Genomic DNA, 23,969 nt, shown 5'->3' with positions numbered 1-23,969 from the left:
AATAGGATCCTTATGGGAGGCGCAAACTAAAACAGCAAATAACTAGAAATCACTAAAAATCTATCTTCTCCTATGTTTTTTGAGATAAAAACCTCAAACTTTTAGGAAATGTTCCTTGCAATATTTAATAAATTCTATAGGAACAAAATTTTAAAAAGATTCAAAAATAAAAAAATTATAACTGTTTTAAATTTAATTAGTTTGTAAACCGTTTTTTTTTGTTTATTTTTTGTGTAAAATTTTTATTTTTTAATTTTTTTTAAATTCTTTCCAACAGATTTTTTAAAATATATCAAGGAACATTTCCTAAAAGTTTGAGGTATTTATCTCAAAAAACATAGGAGAAGATAGATTTTTAGTGATTTCTAGTTATTTGCTGTTTTAGTTTGCACCTCTCATAAGGATCCTATTGTTGCCTCTGACTTTGACCTGCTATATCTCAAAAATTATTTTGAATTTTTCAAATCTGTAAAAAGTGCTTTGTAGCTAAGTAAAAACTATATAAAATAAGATCAAATTTCAAAAAAAAAGGTGTTTGCCCTTAAGTATAGTAACTTTTAGTACTTCTTAAAATTTACTTTTTATATTTTTTTTAATCTCATAACCTTACTAGTTAGACCTACAACTGCTCTCTTTTTTTTAATATGTGTTTCTTTTCAAGTTGTGTGGCACTTTAATTTTTTTTTAGAGTTTAAATTGTCATGTAACCAAAAAATTGAAGACAAAACAACAACTATGTTATCAAATTAAAGAAAATATTACATAAGATATATTTAAATCTTAAGTAAAGACAATCTATTTAGTGCTTAAACAGAGTTCGAAAATCTCCTAATTGTTGTCTAAATATTGTATCTCTTTTAGACATATTTAAATTGAAAAGTTAACTTCTTTATTTTAAAAATAAATTTTTGTAGGCATAAAAAATATATAGAACAAAATGTTTTCAAATATAACTTTAAAAAAAGTTTATAATAAATAATTTTAAAGATAAGTTTGCTTCCAAAGATGGTAAATGTCTATTACTCTTATGTCTATTACTAACAAGACTTAACAAAAGATTTTTTAAATTGTAATAACTGTCCTTTTTAGAATCTTGCTTTTTTTTCAGATTTTTTTAATTAAAAATGTTTTGAATATAAAATCAAGTGTATTACTTTTTAAAACATATATAAAATGATAGCTTCTTTCTACAAAACTAATTTAAAAATTAAAGTAGGATATTATTATTATTGAAAACTAACTACACAGTTATGTTAATAAATAAAAATTTGGTTTAAATTATCTTAATATGGTTTATTAAACACTTGAAAGACTGATATCATTAGAATAAAGAAATGAAGTACATTTTTAAAAGAATTAAATACTTATAAACTAAGGGAAACTGTTTAAATTGATTAAACCTTCATTTTTATAACATGTTGATAACTTTTCAAAAAAATAATTTGAACACAAATAATATTATGAACTGTATTTAAGTCATTACACTAAAGGAGGGCAGATTTTACAGAAATTATTTGATTTGAAAAGTCTTCATAGGAAATATGAATTAATATATTTTTAATACAGAAATTTGACAGCTTTTAAAATGCAAAATTGTTTGATACAGATTTTTATAATGTTAAAACTGAGAAATTATTTGGATAGAAACACTTTGAAAATGCTATTTGTTTTATTCTCATATTCAGTATTGTATATCTGTTTGGGATAGTGCTGCTAGTTGTCATTTGAAACTAATTGTTAGTATTCAAAAAATAATTGTTAGATATGTTTGTCACTTGCCTGCTATGACTATTGTAAATGTCCTTAAAAATAGTGTCTAATAGAGACAATTACTTTGACAAAATTAGAGGTTGACCACAGCTACTTTAATCCAGTTAGTATTGTTCATACGCACATTACAAGACATAAGAAATTAATAACTTTGTAGTTGAAAGACTTAGAACAGTGCTTGACCTATACTTCTTCAGGTATTTGGGTCCTAAGTTGTGGTCTAGTGTTTCAGAAAACTTTAAAACTAAAAAAAAGGATGTGTTTTAATAAAGCTACAACTTTAAACTTTAATTAGAGATATAACAGTAAAATAGTTGTGTAACACTTTTTTTAGTTAAAATGGTCTTTTAGATAGCTTAATTTATTTATTATAATACTTATTTTATGTGCTTTGTCAGCATTAAATTGCGGGTTCAGTCTAGTTGTAGTGATCTCATAGTTTGATTATTGGTTTAATTTTCTTATAGCTTTATAGAACACTTGCTTGGGGTTTAAGTTTCAAGATTTTCAAACTAATAATGATTTTTATTATTAAAATTCCTTGTGAGCGGATTTGTCAAAATGCTAACGTAATTATGTTAATTGAGCAAACTTTTATTTGTTTTAAATTAAAACTTTTTAAATTTGAGATGTTAAATAATTTTGTTTTAACACTCTATGAGAACTGTAATAATTACTAAAAAACTAAATTAAGCTTATACTTCAAACTTTTAGATACAAAAATCTCAATTCTATCTATTTTTCAAAAGTTGTTTTTAGTCTCAAAAGTACATCCTGTGTTGCTTTTACTGATGTCAACATTGAAGACAAGAGAGCTCTCTTAAAACTTGTTGAAACGATAGGGACCAACTACATCAACAGATTTGAAGAGATTAGCAAAAACTGGGGAGGTGGTATCATGGGTAACAAATCCGAGGCCAAGATCCAAAGCTCAAAAACTCCATCAAAAGGAACTTAAACAGAAAGCTAACCACATGTAATTTTTCCTTGCTTTGCATAGTCAATAAACATTGCAGACACAGAAAACGTTTATTTGGTAATTTCCTTGGATGATGTCGCACCAATATCAAAGTGAAAATATTTTACACTTTTAATTTTACACTCTGATATGACAAGTTTAGAAATGAAAATCTATAAATCTAAACCTTCATTATAGAGACTGTAAGGTAAATAAATAAAAACAAAGCTACCGATCATGGGTAAGGGTTAGGGGTAACAGTGATAGTAAAAATAATAAAAATTGTTTTAAGAAAAGAAAATTGAAAGAAAAACTATTAAACAAAAAAAAAAGTTACCAATCAAGAATAAGAGTTAGGGGTAACAGTGATAATAAAAATAAAAAATTAACTAATAAAAATTATTTAAAAAAAGTTTTCTGTTTAAATTTGAGTAATTGTGTACCTTATATTTCAACTCTATATAATAGGCCTTAACATATATATATATTAATCTTATCAAAGTATAAAATTGAAAGTGTAAAATATTTTCACTTTGATATTGTTGGTGCAACATCATCCTAGGAAATTACCGTTTATGGTTGCAAGGGGTAGAGTTTGAGACTGATGCTTTAAAAAAATAAAAATACTAGAGATTTCTGTATTTAGACCATATCCACCTGCTTTACATTGCCCTACCCTACTTTACAACATTACGATATTTCATTAAATTATGTTTAAAAATTACTGTTGTGTAGTTCAATGACTAAAAAATCTTCCACCACACTTCTTCATATTGTTCACATTGTATTTTTTTCTTTCTTAATTGTAAATCTAAAAAAATTATTTTTGATTCTGTACTACATATATGGTAATCCCCAAAGAGAGTACTGTATATGTTTAACAAAAACAGTAAAAACTAACTAATATTTAACTTAAAATTAAGGGTCGGCTGCAGTTTTTTTACAACATCATGCAAACGAGGAAAAGTAACATAACAGCAGCATATAAAAGTTATTTAAACCCCTAATACTACCCAGTTTAACCTAATTCATTCGTTTAATTTCTACCCTTATCCCAAACCCTTAGACCTTCAATGTCATCAGTTTTTCTCATTATACAGTTGTAAGACTTAATACGACCTAGTCAATACGGGTAGCTGTCAAATTTGCACGAAGGGAAAAAATTGCACGGAAACGCTTTTCAACGAAGAACTTTTTGCACAAAAGGTCACTTTTGCGAAGAAAATTTTGCCAGAAGAGACAATTTTGCACGGGTTGAATTTATTTATTTTGTTTTATAATTCTTTTAATAACTTCAACTTTTTTTAGATAAATCATTGTTACCCCTAACCCTAACCTTTACCCTCGGTCGGTAATTTTTTTTTTATAATAACTTTTATTAGTTATTATTTAATTTTTATTTTTACTGTCACTGTCACCCCTAAATCTCAACCTCGGTCAGTAACTTTTTATTTTTATTATGTTTTTTTTATTAATTTATTGTTTAGTTTTTTTATTTTCTCGTGCAAAATTGTAACTCGTGCAAAATTGACCCTTGGTGCAGTTTTGTCTTCGTGCAATTTTGTTCCCTCGTTAAAATTTTTCTTCGTGCATTTTGACCCGTTACCAGTTAATACATATACAAAAGTGTTAGAACTGAGAAAATAAAATTAAACATATTAAGATTTTAAGAACCCTCTTAAAATGAATCAAAATCTATATTTTATAGGCGGTTAACTTTTTAGTTTATTAATTAATCCATACAACAACTAAAAATTTAAGAACTAAAATGTTAAGTTTTAATAAGTCTCAAACAAATAAATTTACTACCATGGTACCAAAATCTAACTACTACTAATCTTACCTAATCAAAAATTTGTTAGACTATAATCTTTTTAAATTTCTTTTGAACAACAAAACTATACATAACTATTTTGAATTTTTATTGTTTACAAAAATATATTTCCTAAAAACTGAAAAGTAAATTTATCAAGATTAATGAAGATACGAAGTATTTATTATCGCAATTCTAAAATTTTTTTTGTTTGTCGCAGTAAAATCGTTGTAGATATGTAAAAGCAAAGCATGTGAAAAAATAAAATATTAAAGCATATTTATTATATCTAATAATTTTTTAATTTTTTTTAGACACACTCCGGCTCCAGTAGCATTGATAGTTATTTAATTTTCCTAAAAAATTGTAACAATTTTGTATTGGTAGCTAAAGTTATTTTATTACTATGTGTATTTTGTTTAAATTAGGCACGTCAGTTTAAATGACATTTGTTTACAAAAATTGCTTACACGTAGTATTTTAAGTTAAAAAAAACTATTTAGCATTCAATGTTTATTTGGCATAGTAACCTTTTTTGTTTCTAACAACCTTAGTGTAAATTTAAATCTTACAGCCTAGAAATATGATTTTTATTTTCGTCATTCGCTACTATAAAATGTCTTAATTTTTTTGATGGTCGTTGCTCGAGCTCATAAATTGTTCATAAAGTGCTTATAAACGATTTTAAATTAAACAATTTCGTTCTAGTTTTTCTTTATTTGTATATAAGGTTTTAACGAACTTTCCAAAATTGTCAAGAACATTTTTATATCAAAATCCTGTTATTCATTTGATAAATTAATTAAGTTTAGTTTAAAAACGTATTTAAGATAAAGGTTGATATTTTTTTATTTTTTTGTCAATAACTTTGTTGTATCCTTACTAAGAGCTAAACAAAAACACCCTTACTAACATACAGTTTGCTAGTGAAGTAAGTAAATTGTAAATTTATATTTTCTTACCCATTAAATGATTCTCATTAAACATATGCCTGCACTAAGTATATGACATATTAATGAATAAAAGTCAAATTTAGCTAACGATGTCTTTTACGAGATATTTTATAACCTAGGAGAGCTATTAATGACGAAAGTTAATTTATCATTCTTGGCATATAGTTATAGTATATCAAAACCTAAAATAAGTAGTTTGTTGGATTTCTCTAAAATAAAAAAATAGTTAAAAAGTTTAAAAATTATATCAATTTGATCATTTCTAAATCAGACAAGGGAAATGGTTGTTTATTAATGAAGAAATCTCTGAGGCCCAAAATCGTCGTTTGACGTTAAATTTTTTTTTTCCAAATGTACCCTTGAAAGAGGTCATTAAAATTTGTGTTGATACGTTGTATAAGATAAGTAAGCCTACAATAAACAAAAATAATTTTTAAAAACTTTTGAAACTTGCAACTTCTGGCGTTAAGTTTAGTTTTAACTCCTTAATTTATTCACAACAAGACGGAACAGCCATGGGATCTCCCTTAGAGCCAACTATGACTAATATATTTAAGGGTTATATTGAATTAAAACTTATTCCTGCTTTCAAAAATAAATTGTTATCCCTCAGGTATGTTGATGACTGTTTTTTGTTGGTTAGAGGCGAGAAAGTTATGTATAATTTTTTTGATATTTTGAATAGTGCTCATAACTTTATCAGTTTCACAATGGAAAAAGATAATAATAATAAAGTTTATTTTTAAGATGTACAAGTTAAAAGTGAAGAAAATTTATCTTTAACATTGGTGTAAAGAAAGAAAACTTTTACACGTTGTTATTTGAATTTTCAATCCAACTGTAGTTTAAAGAGAATAGTGAATATAATTGAAATCTGAGTCATCGTGCACATAAAATTTGTTACCTAGAGTTGCTACTAAGTGAAATCAAACAGATAGAGTTAATTTTAAACAAAAACGGGTACCCACAAGAGTTAGTTAATAAAACAATTCATTTACGATTGAAAAATTTGGATCAAATAAAGACATTAGGACCTGAAAAATGTGTAGTTACTTTAAAAACTCCATTCATTAATAAAAGCTCAGAAATGTTAGAAAAAAGAAATTAGACAATTGATAAGAAATACTTATTATGCAGCTAAGCCTATAATCGTCTTCACCTCTAAACCATGATTAACACCAGGTGGTAAGGATCCAACATCAAACTTAAATAAAAGTATGGTAATTTACCAATACAGCTGCTGTTGTATTAGTAAATTATACAGCAGCAAAAGTATGGTAATTCATTACTGAACATTTGGTTAATAATTCAAAATTTGCAACAGGTATAATCTAAAAAGATTTAAAACTATTAAAAGTTGTAGTAGTATTTTCGATTTGATAAAATTAGAAGCTATTTGTATTTTGTTAAGGAAATCTGTTTTATGTAAGCAAAAAAAAATACTATACTGTTTTTTTTATTTTCGTGATACTTTATAAGTGTTGTTTTCATTATATTGATGTTTAGTTTTACTGTAGATCAATTATAACGTAAGTAAACTTAAATGATTTTAATTGTTACTAATTGCTTTTGTCTTTTATTAATCTGTTGATAACTTTAAGATTACTTGGTTACTATATAAGTGTGTAAAATCTTATCTTTTGTTTGCTTTGTACTCTACTGATGACAATTGCTCAAAATATATCTAGTTTTATTGAAATTGTCTTTCTTTTATATCTTATTGTACAATTACTGGTAACTTGTGTTCCAATATTTTTTTAAACTTAATTGCACTTTATATATTACAAATACTTGAACAAATCTATGTTTATTTTACTAACTATTATAAGAAAGTATAATAAATTGGTTAGTAAATTAACAAGTTTGCTTACCAATAAATGAGACAATTGTAAATTAGTAAAACTCAAACCAAATAACATTTTGTTTCAATAAACATTAAGAAAATCAAACGAAACAAACTAATTTTTTTTCGACAAGTTGGATTTAGCCCTTGAGGTTACGGATGTTATTTAAATACTCGCGATAAAAGTAAAAATAGTTTATAAGCAAATTAAACAAACAGTTTGTTTCACAAAAATATACAAGAACTTATGTTAGGGTAATTATAATAGGAACGGGTCTAAATTGCACGAAAACAAAATTGCACGAGGTTACTGTATTGCACGAGAAAAATTTCACGAGTGCATAAAACTGCACGGCGCCAAACTTGCACGATTTACATTTTTGCACGGGAGTTTAAAATACAAAAAAAAAAAACAGAAAAAAAAAAGAATTATGATTTTATAAAAAAAAAAATTACTGACCGATTGTAAGGGTTAGGAGTAACAGTAATAATAAAAAAAAACTTATTAAAATTAAAAAAAAAAAAAGCTACACACCGAGGGCAAGGGTTAGGAGGGTAGACAGTGATAGTAAAAAAAAAATAACTTACCAATCGAGGGTAAGGGTTAGGGACAGAGATGTAAAAATGCTAATAGTTAATATGGTAATTTAGCAATGAAGTGTTTAAACTTTTGCTTGTTTTAAGTTAGTAATTTCACGCATCAGTAAACAAAGCAGTGCTTTTTAACATGTTTGGTTAGGGGTAACAGTGAACGTAAAAAAATATATTATTAATAAAAAAAAAATTTAAAAAAAATCTAATACGTGCAAAAATGTCTCCGTGCAATTTTATCTCCTCGTGCAAAAGTGTCTTCGTACAATTTTGTGCACTCGTGCAATTTTGTACGCTCGTGCAAATTTGACAGCTACCCAATTATAATTGCTAGTAAAAAATAGATGACTTAAATTAAAACTAACAATTTTACTAACCTTAAAGCTTCTTTCATGAAACTAAACAAACCTTTGCTAGACTTTTCATTTTTAAAAATTGTGTCAATTTACGGTTTTAATTTAAATGTATAGAACTTTTTTTTGTAAAAAAAAATATTGTTTTTTGTGGATTTAATAAAGCTTAGCTTTTACCAAACGAGAAACTGCTAAATAATGTGGTTTTGTTTGAAAACTATTACACCGGGAAGCTTAAACCTTAAAGTATACCTTGGACCAGCTCCCCACTAGTATTGTAGGGAAAAACCCTAACTAACAAAAACTTTTTGCCTTTAGTTTTAATTGGGTTACATTTCAGTTGCTCAGGCAAAACTTTCATTTTTCTTGAATCAATAGTTTTTTTATTTCGGACCTAATTTGTTTAAATCGTGAGTTCCATTAGTAATTTGTACTTATAATGGTTAAAAATAAAACAAAGTATTTAGTAAAAACCAGTACAAGACTTTTATTTTTTCTTCTATACAAAATTTTTCAAGTCTATTGTTGTAAAAATAAAGACAAAGACAACTTGTAACTAGAGGGTAAAAGTGTTATTCAAAAAAAGTTGTTCAGTAAATTTTAACAATCAATTTTATGATTAATGCATTGTGTATTATTAAAAGCCTAGTGATCTTAAGAATTACAATATATATTTTTTATGGTAGAAAAACATCAGTCTTACTCTTCCCTCTACAATAACAGTTCTTAACCTTTTTACCCCTTGTTGAAAGGTTATTACCAAATTTACCCCCAATGTACAAAACAGTATTTAGTTTTGATAGTTTTTTTTTAACTTTAATCTTATTTAATATAAAAAATTGTAAAATTCTAAGAGTTTATTTAACTTTAAAAATTAAATATAAGTACTAACTTAACAATTGAAAAAACTATTAACAAACATTAACTAACATAACTGGTAATAAATAAAAATTACCCCCCAAAACAAACCACAGTTTAAGAAGCACACTCTACAACAATAAACATATTTTGAAGGACAAGCAAGCAGTTTGTTATTTACCTGCCCCTTTGAAATTAACATTAAGCTAACCAAAAAATAAATTCTCTGTTTAACTGAAAATAAAAATCTTTTGGTGATACGTCATTTGGCAAACATTCACAAGGTTAAAATCTCAATACTAAAAACCACAAAATGTGGGAAAAACAAGAAGCTCAAATCCCCAAGCAAATATTTGCTGACACTGAAACTATACATACCTCAACAATCCAATTGTAGGGCCACTGCCACAAGTGTGAACTCACAATCAGCAGTTGCAAATTTGAATAAACAAATAACTAATTAAACGTATTAAGTCCTCTAAAACATTTGTAAACAGCATAATACCAAGAAAAGTAAAACAATTATACTTAAAAAGATATTCAATAAAAAAAGTATCATTATAAAACTTTACTAATATCTTTATGAAATGCTCAAAAAATAGTTTGAATGTTTTTCTGTTACTTTTAGTTTGTATTAAAAAAAAAAAAAAAAAAAAAATCAACCATATTAAAATGTAAAACAGTAACAAAAAATTATTTAATTTATAAAAAAGAATATTAATAGTAACTTTTTCATTAACCAGACAATTATTAAATAAAAAGACCTAGCACAATCTAGTCTCAAACTTAATTTACCTCAGCAATACAGGTGTGTGGTCACTGCCACCAGTGTGAACTCACAATCAGCAGTTGCAAATTTAAATGAACATGTATCTAACTAAATGTATTAAGTTCTTAAAAAAAAATCAACTTAAATTTTGAAAATGGTTTAACTTTTTTTTATTAGTACATATCAGGGTTGCCGTTTAACCTGTAATTTGAAACTTTGGTTAAAAACGCCTAGAAAAACCTTAACATTCAAACAAAAATAGTTGTAAAAGCTTGTAATACTTGAAGTTTTGAATAATTTTCTTACAGAAATTAATGAATTTTAGATAAAATGAAAAAATATCTATTGCATAAAATACAACAATTTTGTATTATTCACAGTTTTATTTGTTATAAAACAAATGTAGAGTAATATTAAAATATATTTTTAGAAAACTTATTAGTTTTGACAAATATTCTACTGGACAAAAAACTTATACTTTCAAAAAACTTGAAGAAATTTTAAGTAATTTTCATAACAATTAGTGGCCACCCTGATGTATAAACTTATATAACCAAATGTGCAGAATTTGTTGCCATAAATATTTTTTTACAGACTCTTTAAGTGTCCTCCCAAATAATTTTTTTTTTTAATTAAAAGAAGTAAAATAAATTAATATGTTATATTCTTTGTTTATTTTAACATTTACAGCTTGTAGATGGGAAATGTTTTCATACATATTTATACGTTTAAATGTGTTTATCAAGACATAGTGAATTGAAATTTTTGTTACATAAAAATAGTTCCAGGAAAATATGTCTAAAACTGTAAAATAAATTATAAAAGGTAAAAAAAAAACAGTATGAATGGATCTTTATCTATATATTTAAATTAAGGGAATAAAAGAGTTTTTAGTCGTAGTATTTATATTAATAACTGAGTACTTTTAGCACTATGAATCAGTTATTTTATACTTTTTTATATTTAAATTCAAAGTAGCTTTTAAAATATTTTCAGTTAAAGCTTTTAAGTTTTATAGATACTTTATGAAAGGGGCCAAGTTAAAGTAAAAAAGACTATTTAAAAAAATTATAATTTGTATTTTTTTTACCAATTTTTTTAAAGTCTATCATTAAGAAATAAAATTTGTTGAAAAAAATAATAAAATAACCAATTATTTTCGATTAAAAAAATATATACTTTTTGTCATAAGATTTTATTTAAATTTTTTATGCTTTCAAAATTTAGTTCCAACCAAATTTTTTAAATATTGCAAGGAACATTTCATAAAAACATTAGGTTAGTTAAATAAATAAAAAATAAAGTAGATTTTTATTAAGTTTTTAAGTATTCAAAGAAGTTTACAATGAGAACATTGACATCCATAGCTTTTGGAATCTTTTTACAAAATTGACTATACTTTTTAAGTAAATAGAAGTATTTATCTTCTATCAAAATTTACTGATAGTTCACCCTTAGAAGTTTGTTTTAAAGCCAATGTTTATTTCAAAATTAAAAGGTTTCAGACCTTCATTTGGCCTTAAGGGTATAGGGAGAGGTGAATAAATTTTTTTTCAACTAGATCTTACTTTGTTGAGTTTTACTAAGCTACAAGTTACTTTTTACAGAATTAAAAAAAAAAAAAAAATAAAGATATAGCTGGTCAAAGTTGGAGACTATATTAGGTTACTTTTGGAGGCAAAAACTAAAAAATCAAAAAAAATACTATTTCACTAAAAGTATATTTCCAATGTAAAACAAAATACAAATTTGTATTGTAGTAAAAACCAAATTTTTTAAAATTGTTATAAATTTGATTTTTAGTTATTTTGATATTGGTTATTAGGCTTAATAGATGTTACATTTATTTGTGTTTATAAAAACTATTTTTAAGTTAATGAATTATTTGAAAATTTTTTAACGATAATTATATTTGCATTTTAAATTTTAATATTTGTCTTTATCCTGTTGTAAATATTCAAACAAAATGTTGCATTTTTTAAAGTGTTTTTTTATAATTAAAATATTCAAAAGTTATAAACTAATATTTTTATCATGCATGTTGAATGTCAAAAAAAAAGAGGTAATATTTGAAATGTTTGATTAAGATGAAAAAAGAGCTTATAAAAGCTTCTCTTGTTCACAAGAAAAGAAGAACTTTTAAGAAGGTTAAAACCAGCGGCTGCTGAGACCCAGCAGCCAAGGGTCCCGTTGATCTGACTGGTCATCTGGGACCAGGTGGCTTATCAGCTCTTGAGCTATGCGTTTTTTTTTATAGAGGTGGTAACTTCTTCATATAAGTTTATTTTGAAATAAAACACGTATACTATTTATAAAATCCTAACTTATAAAAAGTTAAGCTTGTAAAAAATGGTATAGGATTCTGTTGAGTTATGATTTTTGTATACAATACAAAACATTGAAAAACTTGAGTAAAAAGTAATAAACTTTAAAAGAAAATTTACAACAAAAATTTATAAAAGTATAACAAAAGTGATGCAAGTATTTGAAGAAAACTTAAGTAGAAATCTTACAAAAAGTTCTAAAAAGTGGTATCAAAAAAAAGTAATTATGTTCAATTTTATTAGAAATAAAGTTGAAATACAACTAAGCAAACTTAATAATAACTCAGAATTTTTAGATACAGTTTTGTTTTGAACAATAACTTTCAAAAAGTTCTTAGTTATTATTAAGTTTACTTAGTTGTATTTCATATGAATTATTTATTCCATATAAAATAACAAGCCCTGTTTGACAAGTTAAACAAGAATTTTAATTGACAAGTTAATTTTTTTATTAACAATCACTTAAGACCATAAAAGATAGGGTACATTTTTACAAGTTGATATTGTTTCAAAGTTAATTAAAACAGCTAGCAATTGCTTCTTACTGTTTCTTGAGACTCATATTAATTTTTGAGATATAATGGTTCAAAATCGAAAAATTTAATTGTTTCCTTACGTAAATAATAAGAAAAAAAGAAGGGTTTATTATAACTCAGAAATCTACAGTTTTTAAGCAATCTTTTTAGTCCAATCTTAACTTAAAGTTAAACAACTATATCTTTTTCTTCATAACAGTTTTTTTTTTCAATTGTTCATAAAATGCTTAGATTTGAATTTTGAAAATTCATATTACAATACCTATTCTTACAATTTAAGAATTACTTTTTGAAAAATTAAAGTTACTTGCTTAAGAAATGAAGGAGATGATAAATGTTTAGTAGATTTTTCATAACTTTAGAAAAATGGCAGTAAAATATTGCTTTGCCAATACTTAACTGATTATGCATTTTCTAAAAATTATAAATGTTAAGTGGGATCTTTTTGCTTTATATCAATAAATATGACTTTTTAAAATGTATAAAGATATTTTCAATATTAGTTTTTATACTAAATACCATTTAAGAACTAGTCCAACTTGTTGAAATATATGACTGATGTAGCATTTTGATAACAGTAGTTTTAAAAATAGACTGAAGTTTCATAAAAAAACATTATTTAACCAATAAAACAATAAGTTTAATGTTTTTTTCAATACTTATTTTGCCTTGAATTAAACTTAGATCTTTAAAATAATGATAGTTTTTTAAAGCTCTATTGATTTTAAAAATGTTGAAAGTAGTTTAATATTTTTATAGCAACAAATGGCATTTTAAGTATAATACACTCTGATGACAAATTCTGAACTATTTAACTTTTAAATTTTATTGTTTAAGCAAAATAGTTTGCTTCAACTTTAAATTTGTTTATAATTTTGTTAAACATTTCATATAGTTCTTTTGATGTTTATTTTTTTAAAATTAGACTTAAATTGTTAAATTGTAAACAAAAAAGCAAAAAAAAAGTTGTTGTTTTATATTAAATACCCCTAACTATTTCTGCTAACATTAAACCTAACCATCTTAGTTTTTTTATAACAATCTTTTAACCTTTATTTGTTATGTTTTTTTTTTTATGTTTTCAAAGTATTAGAAATATGATTCTAATTTAACATTTTAGAAATAAAACTAAACTATATAAATAAAATAGTGTACAATGATAAAATTTAGACTTAAAATGGTCAAAAACAGATATGACTTCTTACACCAATATTTCTGCTTAATTTTTAATTAAATATTATTATTGGGTTAAACTAAAAATGTGAATAAAATCAAAACTATCAATACAATTAATTATATTAATTATTAATTAAAAATTTAAAGCTATAAACAAAAATTTAGTTTTTAAGAATATTTTTGATTCATATATTTTTTCTTATGAACCAAAGTATGTTTAAATGTGGTTTTAGATTACTTAACTAAAACTAAGTTAGTGCTTGTAAATTTTTAAAAGTTTAGCTTTGATGTTTCTTTTATGAATATGAAAAATTTTTAAAGAAAACATTAATTTTTACAATAAACTTTAAAATTGTTTATTGCTTTGTTTAAAATTATTTAATTTACTTTTAAACGTAACTAAAATGTCTTATTATAGAGCGTTAAAATAATCTTTGATATTATAATTTTTACAAAAAAATTAAAAATTGTTTTGTGCTATGATAAATCTATCTAATTTGAAATAACTGAATTGTTTTTTTTCTACAGCTTTTTTAAAATGCCACATTGATCAAATGTGGAAGGACATACACATACTACTACTCGGCGAACCTGGTGTGGGGAAAACCTCGCTGATACTCGCCCTTGTGACTGAAGATTTCCCTGAAGAAGTTCCGAGTAAAGTTGAGGAAATTACCATCCCAGCTGAAGTCACCCCTGAAAAGGTTTGAAATACTTATTTAAAAACAGCTGCTAATTTTAACAATTTAGTTTTTGAGTATTTTTTTCATAATACTTAAAGTTTAATTGTTTTATGATTTAAAAATAATTTTTATTTGTTTAATTACTTTTCAAAAGTTTTGCATAGAAAATTGATCTGTAAAGAAAGTTTTGTGCAAAAAAAAATTTATGCTTTAAAATAAAAGTAACTATAAAAAGTTTAAAAATGTTTTATGCTTATATTAAATGAAAAAAAAAGTTTTTCAAACTTATTATAAGCATATTAGTTTAGTGTGCGCTGTTTAGTGAAAAGCTGTGCACAATATTTATAAGTTTGAACATGATTAATTGAAGTTTTAGAACACAAAAGCTTGCTAGATATCAATTTGAAATGTGTACAAATATTTTCTCAAAGACAATAACTTATGTTTCAAAACATTATCAACACAAGTTGAACATATTATTAAACAACACTTTCACAGCATAACATAATTTATTGATTTCGTTTTATCTGTGTAGTTTTATTTTGACAGTAGTACATGGCTTCTTCTTTTATAACTAGAAAGTTTTAAAAGGTTAGCATTGTTTAAAATTACTTTACATGAGAGTTTGATTTCATATTGTTGGTTATAAACCAAAATATTTTGCAACTGTGAAACAGTTTTTTTTTATGTGTCATTACAAATTTAATTTCATTTAAAAGAACTATGGATAGTAAGTTTCAACTAAAAGTTATAACAAAATATAATGATAGTTTTGATACTAAGTTCAATTTTCTAGTCTAGCTTAATTTAAAATACTATTAGTATAACTTAAGTCATTATTATTTTAAATTGAAACAGGTACCAACCTACATAGTTGATTATAGTGAGGGTGAACAACAAGAACTTGAACTCTGTGAAGAAATTTCAAGAGCAAATGTTATTTGCTTAGTTTATGATTTATCAGATCTCAGCACACTTGACCAAGTTAGAAAAAGGTTGTTTAGTTTTTATTTAGATGATTTTGTAATATTTAAGGCCATAGGGGGGGTAGGCCATGTTTTTTACAAGTTGATCTTATTTTATAGAGTTTTTACTAAGCTTCAAGTTGCTTTTTACCGTTTTTAAAAATTCGTATTAGTTTTTGAGATATGACCGGCCAAAGTCGGGCCGCATAACAGGTTCCTTATGGGGAAGGAAAAACTAAAACGGCGAAAAAAGACTAATGCATTCAAAATCTATCTCCTCCTTCATTTTTTAAGCAATCTTCTTCAAACTTTCACAGTCTATTCTTTATACAATAAAAAAAAACGTTATTTGTGACTTTAAAAAATTTCAAGTAAAAATACCTTTTTTTTGAAAAAAAAAAAAATTTTTTGATAAAAAATCACTTTATTTTTTTTTTGTCATAAAATTTTTATTTTTTTTAAGTTATTAAAATTCACAAATAACGTTTTTTTCTCATTATGTAAGGAACATTTCCTGAAAATTTGAAGAAGATTGCTTGAAAAATGAAGGAGAAGATAGATTTTAAAGCCCGTTTTTAAAAACTCGAGAAAAACGGCTTTAAAGTTACCCTGTATATACCCTTTATAAAGACAACCCTTTATATAACCGGTCATAAAAAAAAGTTACTCAATATTTTTAAAATCTAAAAAAAGCATCTGAAAGATTATGAAATTTACTATAATATAAGTCTATATGTTATTTTTGGTCAAAAAATGGCTTCTACCCCCCCCCCCCCCCCTATGGCCTTAATTTTGTTAAAAAATTTTCATAATTAAGCTCTTAGTTTAAATATCTTGTAAACTCTAATTTAATTAGTATTGTTCATCTTTTATTCTTCGTACGATAATCACCAAGGTACGCTGTGTTCTTTGTATATATTTTTTCTTTATGCTTATTTTCTGTCCAAGAGCTTTTATTTAAACATAACGTTTACATTTAAACTGTTCAAGCTTTCATTTATGTGGTATTCAGCAGGGAATGTCTATTTTTTGTTTCCTATAATATTTTTTTTTCTATTCATTTCAATATACTTTATATAAGTTCTAAATACTAATTATAGCTTGTTCAAGGTAATACCTAGATGGTCATGAACTGTTGATTATACAAAGTTCCTAAAAGTTTGAAAAATGATTTCCTTTGAACACAACAAATCTTGTTTAAACAAGTTTTTTTTGTGACATAATAAATATGTATTGAAATTAAATAAAAGTTGAGTCGTGCTTCGATTTACAATTGTACAAACTTACAATTTTTTCTGTTACATAATTTGCACATATTTATTTTGTATTTAAATCAAACATACTTATCATAAGTTTTAAATAAAAATTGAGCTATATTAAGATTTACAATCATAAAATTTCACAGATGGCTCCCCCTCATTCGCGAATACAATATGCACGAAAACTCACCTCCAATCGTTTTGGTCGGCAGTAAGTCCGATCTTGTACGAGATACACAGGTTTTTATGATTTTGCATATTGTTCTTCAAAAACTAACAACTCGAACTAGTACTTTTTATAAATAGATATCAATGTTTAGTTTAAGCAAATTTTTGTTAGGAACAATAATTTTATTAAATTTGGTTACCAGACAAAAAGTATAAATGTATAGCTTCTGTATGAAACCTATTTAAAATATTTTTTTGCAAATTTTTCTTTTAGTTTTTAAATTATAGGAAGCTTTATTTAAAAGATATTACAAATTATTTTTGTTGTTTAGACTTATATAGTACTCTAAGAACTTTAATTTAAAGCTTTTAGGATAAAAGTTAAAATTTTTAACTTTAATTTTCATATTGAAAAGCTAATCGTTGAAAACAGTTTAATTTTTATTTTGAAAATTATGTTTTTGTCTTTAATTTTACGCATAAACAAAGTTTTTTCTTATTAAACGCTGACCTATCTTAAAATGTTTTAGTAATACTTTAGTTTTATTGTGAAGTATTACTAGTAGTCTAAATAGTATTATTTTTTATCATTCATTGTTTAATCCCTACCTTTTAAAAAAAAATGTACTGAAGCAGTTTATTCAAAATGCACTTTAAACAAAAAAAAAAAACTAATTACACAATTTTTAAAACATGATTGTAAGTGATGTAATCTTCTAGTTCATGGCTTTTCTATGACTAATTTTTTAAATTCACTAGTTAAAGTTAGCCATCTTTTATTGGCTTAATATGAAAGTAAACTTTCTCGATTTTTCAAAATTTATGATAACTAAATTAAACTTTTCGTAAAATTTGTAAAATAAATTAATCATGTTTTCTATTAGGTAAACATAAAAAATCCTATTTCAAGTAACAAATTTAAATGTTAAAAAATTAGTAGCTTAGCTTTTTAATAGTGTTAAGTTTTTGTGGTTTTAAACTTAAAAGTCAAGATAAATAAAAATGTTTATAATTAATAGTTTTTAGTTTTAAACAGTAAATGAAAAACTATTGTTTATAGTTGAACTTTTATTAGAATGGTGTGTAGTGTGAAACTTAAGTTATTATGTCAGTTTATACATATTTTTTGTGGTTATAATATATATTTATTTATATTAGCCCTCTGGCGAATAATACACAAACATCCAGTCTTCATTGAAAGTCTTAACTATTTTTTCTGTAAAATACATATAAATATACATGGTAATTAAAAGTTTTATTATTTTATTGTTGCGCTGTACTGATGCTTTGTGGTAGAGAGAGAGCATAAAATTTTATTTTGCAAAATAAAACGTGACAATTTTACTATAAATGGTTTAAAAGGAAAAGATAAAAAAATAGTCTGTCTCTAGAAATTAAATTTTCATTAATTCTTTCTATAGTTGAGCTAATAAATAACGCTGTTAACTTTTTTTAGTACAACTTAAATTCTTAAAAAAGCATTGTTAATTAAAAAAATCGTTTTAGTATATTTTATTTTACTCATTTAAAACTCATAATTTGTGAAAGAACCAACTTTAAGCATAAACTTATAAATATTAGCAATGACTTATTAATAAGTTAAGTTTATAAATTTTGTTCCATTGAATTAAAAACATCTAGCCTAATGAAATTATATTTTATACAATTCAAACAATTATAGCAACAGTTTGCACAGTACTTGCTTTATTCAGCTTCTGAAATAAAAGTTGAATAAAGCAAGGACTGTGCAAATTGTTGTCATTATTGTATATTCCAACGAACTTGTTTCGTTAGGACTTTTATTAGCAAGTGTTTTACGTTTATACTTTGTAACAGAGAGAATTATTCTATAAACTTAACAGCTTTTTTGATTGATTACAAAAAAATTCAATAAACATTTTTAGGTTTACGAAGTCATGCCAATCATGTCTGAATTTCCCGAAATAGAAACCTGTATTGAGTGTTCTGCCAGGTACATTGGTTGAAAATAAAACATTACTTTGAATTAAAATTATTTTGTTGAGTTCTAATCAATAGTGCAAAATAAGTTTACAAAATAGGGTATACTTGGTTGTGTTTAAAAATATAAATGTATATTTCTAATTAAAAGATAAAAACTAGTAATATAATATTCACATATTTTTATCCATAGTTGTTCAAATTTTTCACAGAACAATGTCGAACGTGTCAGAGTTGTTTTACTTCGCCCAAAAAGCGGTACTTCACCCCACGGGACCCCTCTACTCCCCCCAGGACGGATACCTGAAACCTGAAAGCAGAATGGCTCTCACCAGAATATTCAAAATTTGCGACATTGACAACAACGGTTTGTTGTAAAAACATTTTGTGTAATTGTCTTAAGTTGTAACAAGCACTGGTTATATTCTATATATGATACTTGTGCATCAAATCGTCTTCAGAAATATTATGTTTATTACATATTATTTAACCTTGTTTTGATGTACTGTACTATACCATTTGTTCTATTTTGTTTTTATTTCATATAAAATATCTAACTAAACTTAAGTGGTTTCGAATACAATATACTAATGTGCTTTAAATTTTAAGTTAATTTATGCATTTTACGTGGTTACCAGCTTCAATTATAAAAATCTTTAATTTACTTTTACTACAGCTGTAATTAACCGTTAAATGTATTTAATTTAAAACCTTTTAAGTAGTTATATTTCCTTTATATTATTTGTTTACCTTATTTATGTTCATAAGTTTTTGCATTGAACTTTATTTTTATTTGTGTTCAGTTATCAGATCTTATTGAGAAAGCTTCAATAAATTTTTATAGTGGCTGAAACAATTTATCTGAACATACTTGAGCTAAAGTTAAGTTTAGTTTCAGTTCTTTCAACCGTCTTTTGTTTATTATTATTTGTGTTTTGTATCAAACTTTACAATTTACCAGGAAAACTGAACGACGAGGAACTGAACGACTTCCAAACAATCTGCTTCAACTCCCCGCTCGCCCCGCAAGCGCTCATTGACGTGAAGAACGTGGTGCGGAAAAACTGTCCGCAAGGTGTCGCCGACAACAGCTTGACCCTGGAGGGCTTCCTCTACCTCCACCTGCTGTTCATACAGCGGGGCAGGCACGAGACCACGTGGGCGGTGTTGAGAAAGTTCGGTGGGTTTTCGCTTTCACAGAATTTTGTTTTAGTTTGAAAAAAGAATAAACAGGAAGCTTGTTTGTTAAGTAGATCAAGTTTTTTTGTGACATTTGAAGTAATAAATTAATTTCTTATATTTTTCATCTGGAAGTTAAATCTGTTTATTTTTCATATCAAAGATTTTTATTTTATTTTATATCAGCACGAGACTACGTGGGCGGTTTAAAAAAAAAAACTCGGTGGGTTTCTACTTTCAAAGATTTGTTCATTTTTGTTTTATTTTAATAAAACAATATTATGACTTGTGAGGCTATGTGTAAATTGGTTAAAATGAGTTTCAAGTTTCTCTTGTTATTTTAAAAATAAAAACATTTTTTTTCATAAGCAATCTTAATTAGATTTTAGTGCTGTTTATTTTAACGATAAAGGATTAATTGTATATTAAAGATTATTTCTGTTACCACCAATTTAAAAACCAGGGTACAACGACAAGTTGGAACTGTGCGAGGACTACCTGTACCCGGAAACGGTGCAGCCCCCGGACCCGAACTCGGTGCCCCAACTTTCCGACAACGGCAAGGCCTTCCTCACCATGGTCTTCCACAAGTTCGACCAGGACAAGGACGGCCTGCTGAACCAGCAGGAGCTGTACGACCTGTTCTCGGTGTTCCCGTACGAGCCGTGGGGTGGCGACGTGCTGTCGACTGTTTGCACGGACGGCAAGGGCGGGGTGACGCTGGTCGGCTTCCTATCGCAGTGGATGCTCACCACGTACCTCGACGTGCCAAGGTTTGAATGATAAGTGTTGTTGTAGATATGCTGTACAGCTTTTAGAAGTAACTAGATACTTTCGTAATTATTGTAGTAAAATTGTTTTTGAGCGTGTCAGGATAAAAACGTTTAGTAAAAAAATGAATAAATTGAATCGAAGAAAAAATAAAATTTTGATACCAAGGTTTGAATGATAGTAACAATTATTATTAAAGTGAAGCTGTACAGTTTTAAAAGTTATTCGATATTTTTGTAACCATTTTCTTAATACGGTATTGAGTGTGCTAAAATGGAAATGCTTAGTAAATTATCAAATTGAATCGTAGATAAAATAATATTTTCAGAACACTGGAGCACCTGGCATACTTGGGGTACGCCACCCTGCAAGGCAAATTGTCGCAAGATGACGCTGTGACGTTCGTCAGCGGCAAGGTGGGAGGAGCGGGAAGGGAAATTTTCACGTGCAAGGTCATCGGGTGCAAGGGAAGCGGAAAGTCCTCATTCCTGCAGGGACTCATCAGGAGCGATGTAAATGGAGACGCCTGTTAGTTTTCTTGTAATTTATTTGCTTGTTACTCGTTTGAATAATCTTTTTTGTTCCGATTGAAAACTTGTCAGTTGGGTCTCATGCTTTGAATAGGTAGTAAGAAAGCTTTTATAGGAATGACGTTTAAATTTACTTTTAAACTTGTTTAAAAATTTTATTAGATGTGTTTCAAGCTTTGACTTAAGACTTGGGAAGCTTGTTGTAAGTAAGTCTATTATTAATGTCTCAACCACTCCAAACAAACCACAGCATCTAAGAAGCGGCCGTCGAACAGCGTGATATCCATCAACGAGATCGCAGTCAACGACACGAGGTCGTGCTACCTGTTGCTGCACGAAGTGGACATAGTGGACCTGATGGCCGCGGGGGAGGGGCTGTTCATGTGCGACGTGGTGTGCCTGATGTACGATTCAACCGACGCGGACTCCTTCCAACCGTGCGTCGAGGCTTACAGGAGGTTTGTTTAGTTGAACTATAAATCACATAATATTTTTTAAGTTTATTACACGGATTGTTTTTAAAAGCACGTATTAATCAACTTTATAGCATTGTCTTCTTTTTGTTGCAAAAGCAATTTGATAAGTCATGGAACGACCAATAAACCTTTGTTATTGTCAATATTTTTTTTTAACATCTTAATTTTTTTGGAGGCTTTATCAGTGCAGAGGTTTTACTAAAATTACATCTTAAAAATCGTTACATCTTAACTTTGAAATTTAAAAAACTTTGTTTTAATTGTTTTTAAATTAAAATACGTGTAAACAGGTTTGTGGCGACGTCGCCGGACATCCAGTGCATGCTGGTCGCCTCGAAATGCGACAGGAAGGCGGTCAGGCAGCGCTCCCTCCTACAACCTGAGGAGTTCTGCCAGGAGGAGAAACTCCCCTCTCCCGTCCTCTTCTCCTCACAAGATCACGAGGCGAATGAGGAAATTTACAAGGCGCTCGCCGAGGTGGCGTCGAGGCCGAGCCCCGCTTTGAAGAAGAACTTTAGAACTGGGAACAAATTGAAGGTTTGTTTCAAGTTCGGGGCTTTCTGCTTGCTGGCGGGCGCTTGTGGGTACGGATTGTACAAGTGGCTGGAATCGAAAGACGTGAAAATTGCGGAATTAACAAAGAGCTTGACTGTCAAGAAGGCTTGAACTCTGTGGCGAAATTTGTGGGGTTTTCAGGAAAAAAGAGTTAAATTGCAACGCTCCTCTGATGGTTGTGATTTCAATACTAGCAATAATTATAAACTATGCTGTCGTTGTTTACAATGTTTATTTTTCACTTTGATAAATGTTAATTTTTTCGAATAAAAATATTTTATTTAAACCGGATTAGAAACAAATAGTTATAGATTCTTTTGATAATAAAGTTGGATTTTTTAAATTTTAATATAGTAATTAAAAAGTTTAACGTCAACAGTTTGTAATGATATTAGGGCCAAATTTTGTTACTACAGCTTGTACTTGTAACGTTGTTGTTACGTCACAGTAGTAATTAAGAATTGACTCATCATGACGTTTATTTTCGAACAGAAAAACTTATGCATGTGCTCATTTGTGAGTAACTATTTATTTTCGACCATTTTAAATTAATAACTATTTTAAACTATATGTATATTTATAAAGCTTGTAAAATTTAAGCAACTAAGTATTTATTCTTTACAACGTACCAATGATTTACATCAAAATACGTAAAAATGATATTTCAAACTACTTAGAACTTTATGTATGCTTAACTGTTTCTTATGCTCTAATGATTATTGTAAAGTTTATGTGTTAGACAAATCGTTATTTTTGTTTTCCAAACAATAAAGTTTTTAAGTGTTTAACTTATGTTTTTTTTAAATAACCTTATTTAAAGTTTAAATATAAATATTTTAATTGATATAAATTTTTAATTTTGTTACGTGTTAAACCATGATTCCTGCAAACAATATTTTCGTAGTTAAATGTTTAAACTAATTTTTATTTTAGTACATCAAGAAAAGTAAACTTTTATTTTATTTATCTTCAACTTCATAGTTTATCGAACAAAAAAATACATCACTCAAAAAAATTTTGCTCCAAGTACCTGGTGTACTTTTTGTTATTGGGTCGTACACCGCTTTGGTACAGTTTGCATTTTTGTTCAGGGCAACTGCAACAAAAATCGTTGTTCTTTTTATTCTTATGTAGAAAAACAATTTAAGTTTTTAATGTAAAAATAATCTTTGTTTAGCTTTAAGAAGATAAAGTTAAAGAGATTGTACGTAACTCCGTGACCGAAAATTTTTTTCTACATCAGGTCTTTCGACCATACTTTGACCGTCGTGTTCAATAGGCTTAAAAATAAGACAAGCTTAAGACCCTGTAGGAAAAAAAAAACAACACGTTAATTAAGTATAAAAAAATAAATATTTATTCAATAGTATAAAAGTTTTCAATTGCGAGTAGAAATATTTAAAACAATTACGATGCTAAAGTTCATTTGAAAAAAAAAGGAAATTTAGTTAACGTTATTTATTAGCAGCTTTAAACAAAA

At 26.7% G+C, this 23,969-nt stretch overlaps 1 protein-coding gene across 1 annotated transcript; it reads left to right on the top strand.

Moving 5' to 3' along the window:
• The first annotated feature begins 14,476 nt into the window (after positions 1–14,476).
• LOC145831811 (mitochondrial Rho GTPase 1-like) lies at positions 14,477–23,277 on the top strand. The gene is made up of 10 exons (XM_082939151.1): positions 14,477–14,648; positions 15,486–15,622; positions 16,998–17,091; positions 18,924–18,991; positions 19,191–19,345; positions 19,940–20,158; positions 20,621–20,930; positions 21,257–21,456; positions 21,709–21,916; positions 22,225–23,277. Exons 1-10 carry the CDS (start codon positions 14,499–14,501, stop codon positions 22,598–22,600), a joined length of 1,917 nt encoding a protein of 638 aa, XP_082795277.1. The 5' UTR covers positions 14,477–14,498; the 3' UTR covers positions 22,601–23,277.
• The last annotated feature ends 692 nt before the right edge of the window (positions 23,278–23,969 follow it).

This window comes from Thalia democratica, chromosome 3, assembly GCF_965202585.1.
Source record: "Thalia democratica chromosome 3, ktThaDemo2.hap1.1, whole genome shotgun sequence".
Taxonomy (NCBI): domain Eukaryota; kingdom Metazoa; phylum Chordata; class Thaliacea; order Salpida; family Salpidae; genus Thalia; species Thalia democratica.
This window is presented reverse-complemented; position numbering and strand designations above follow the sequence as displayed.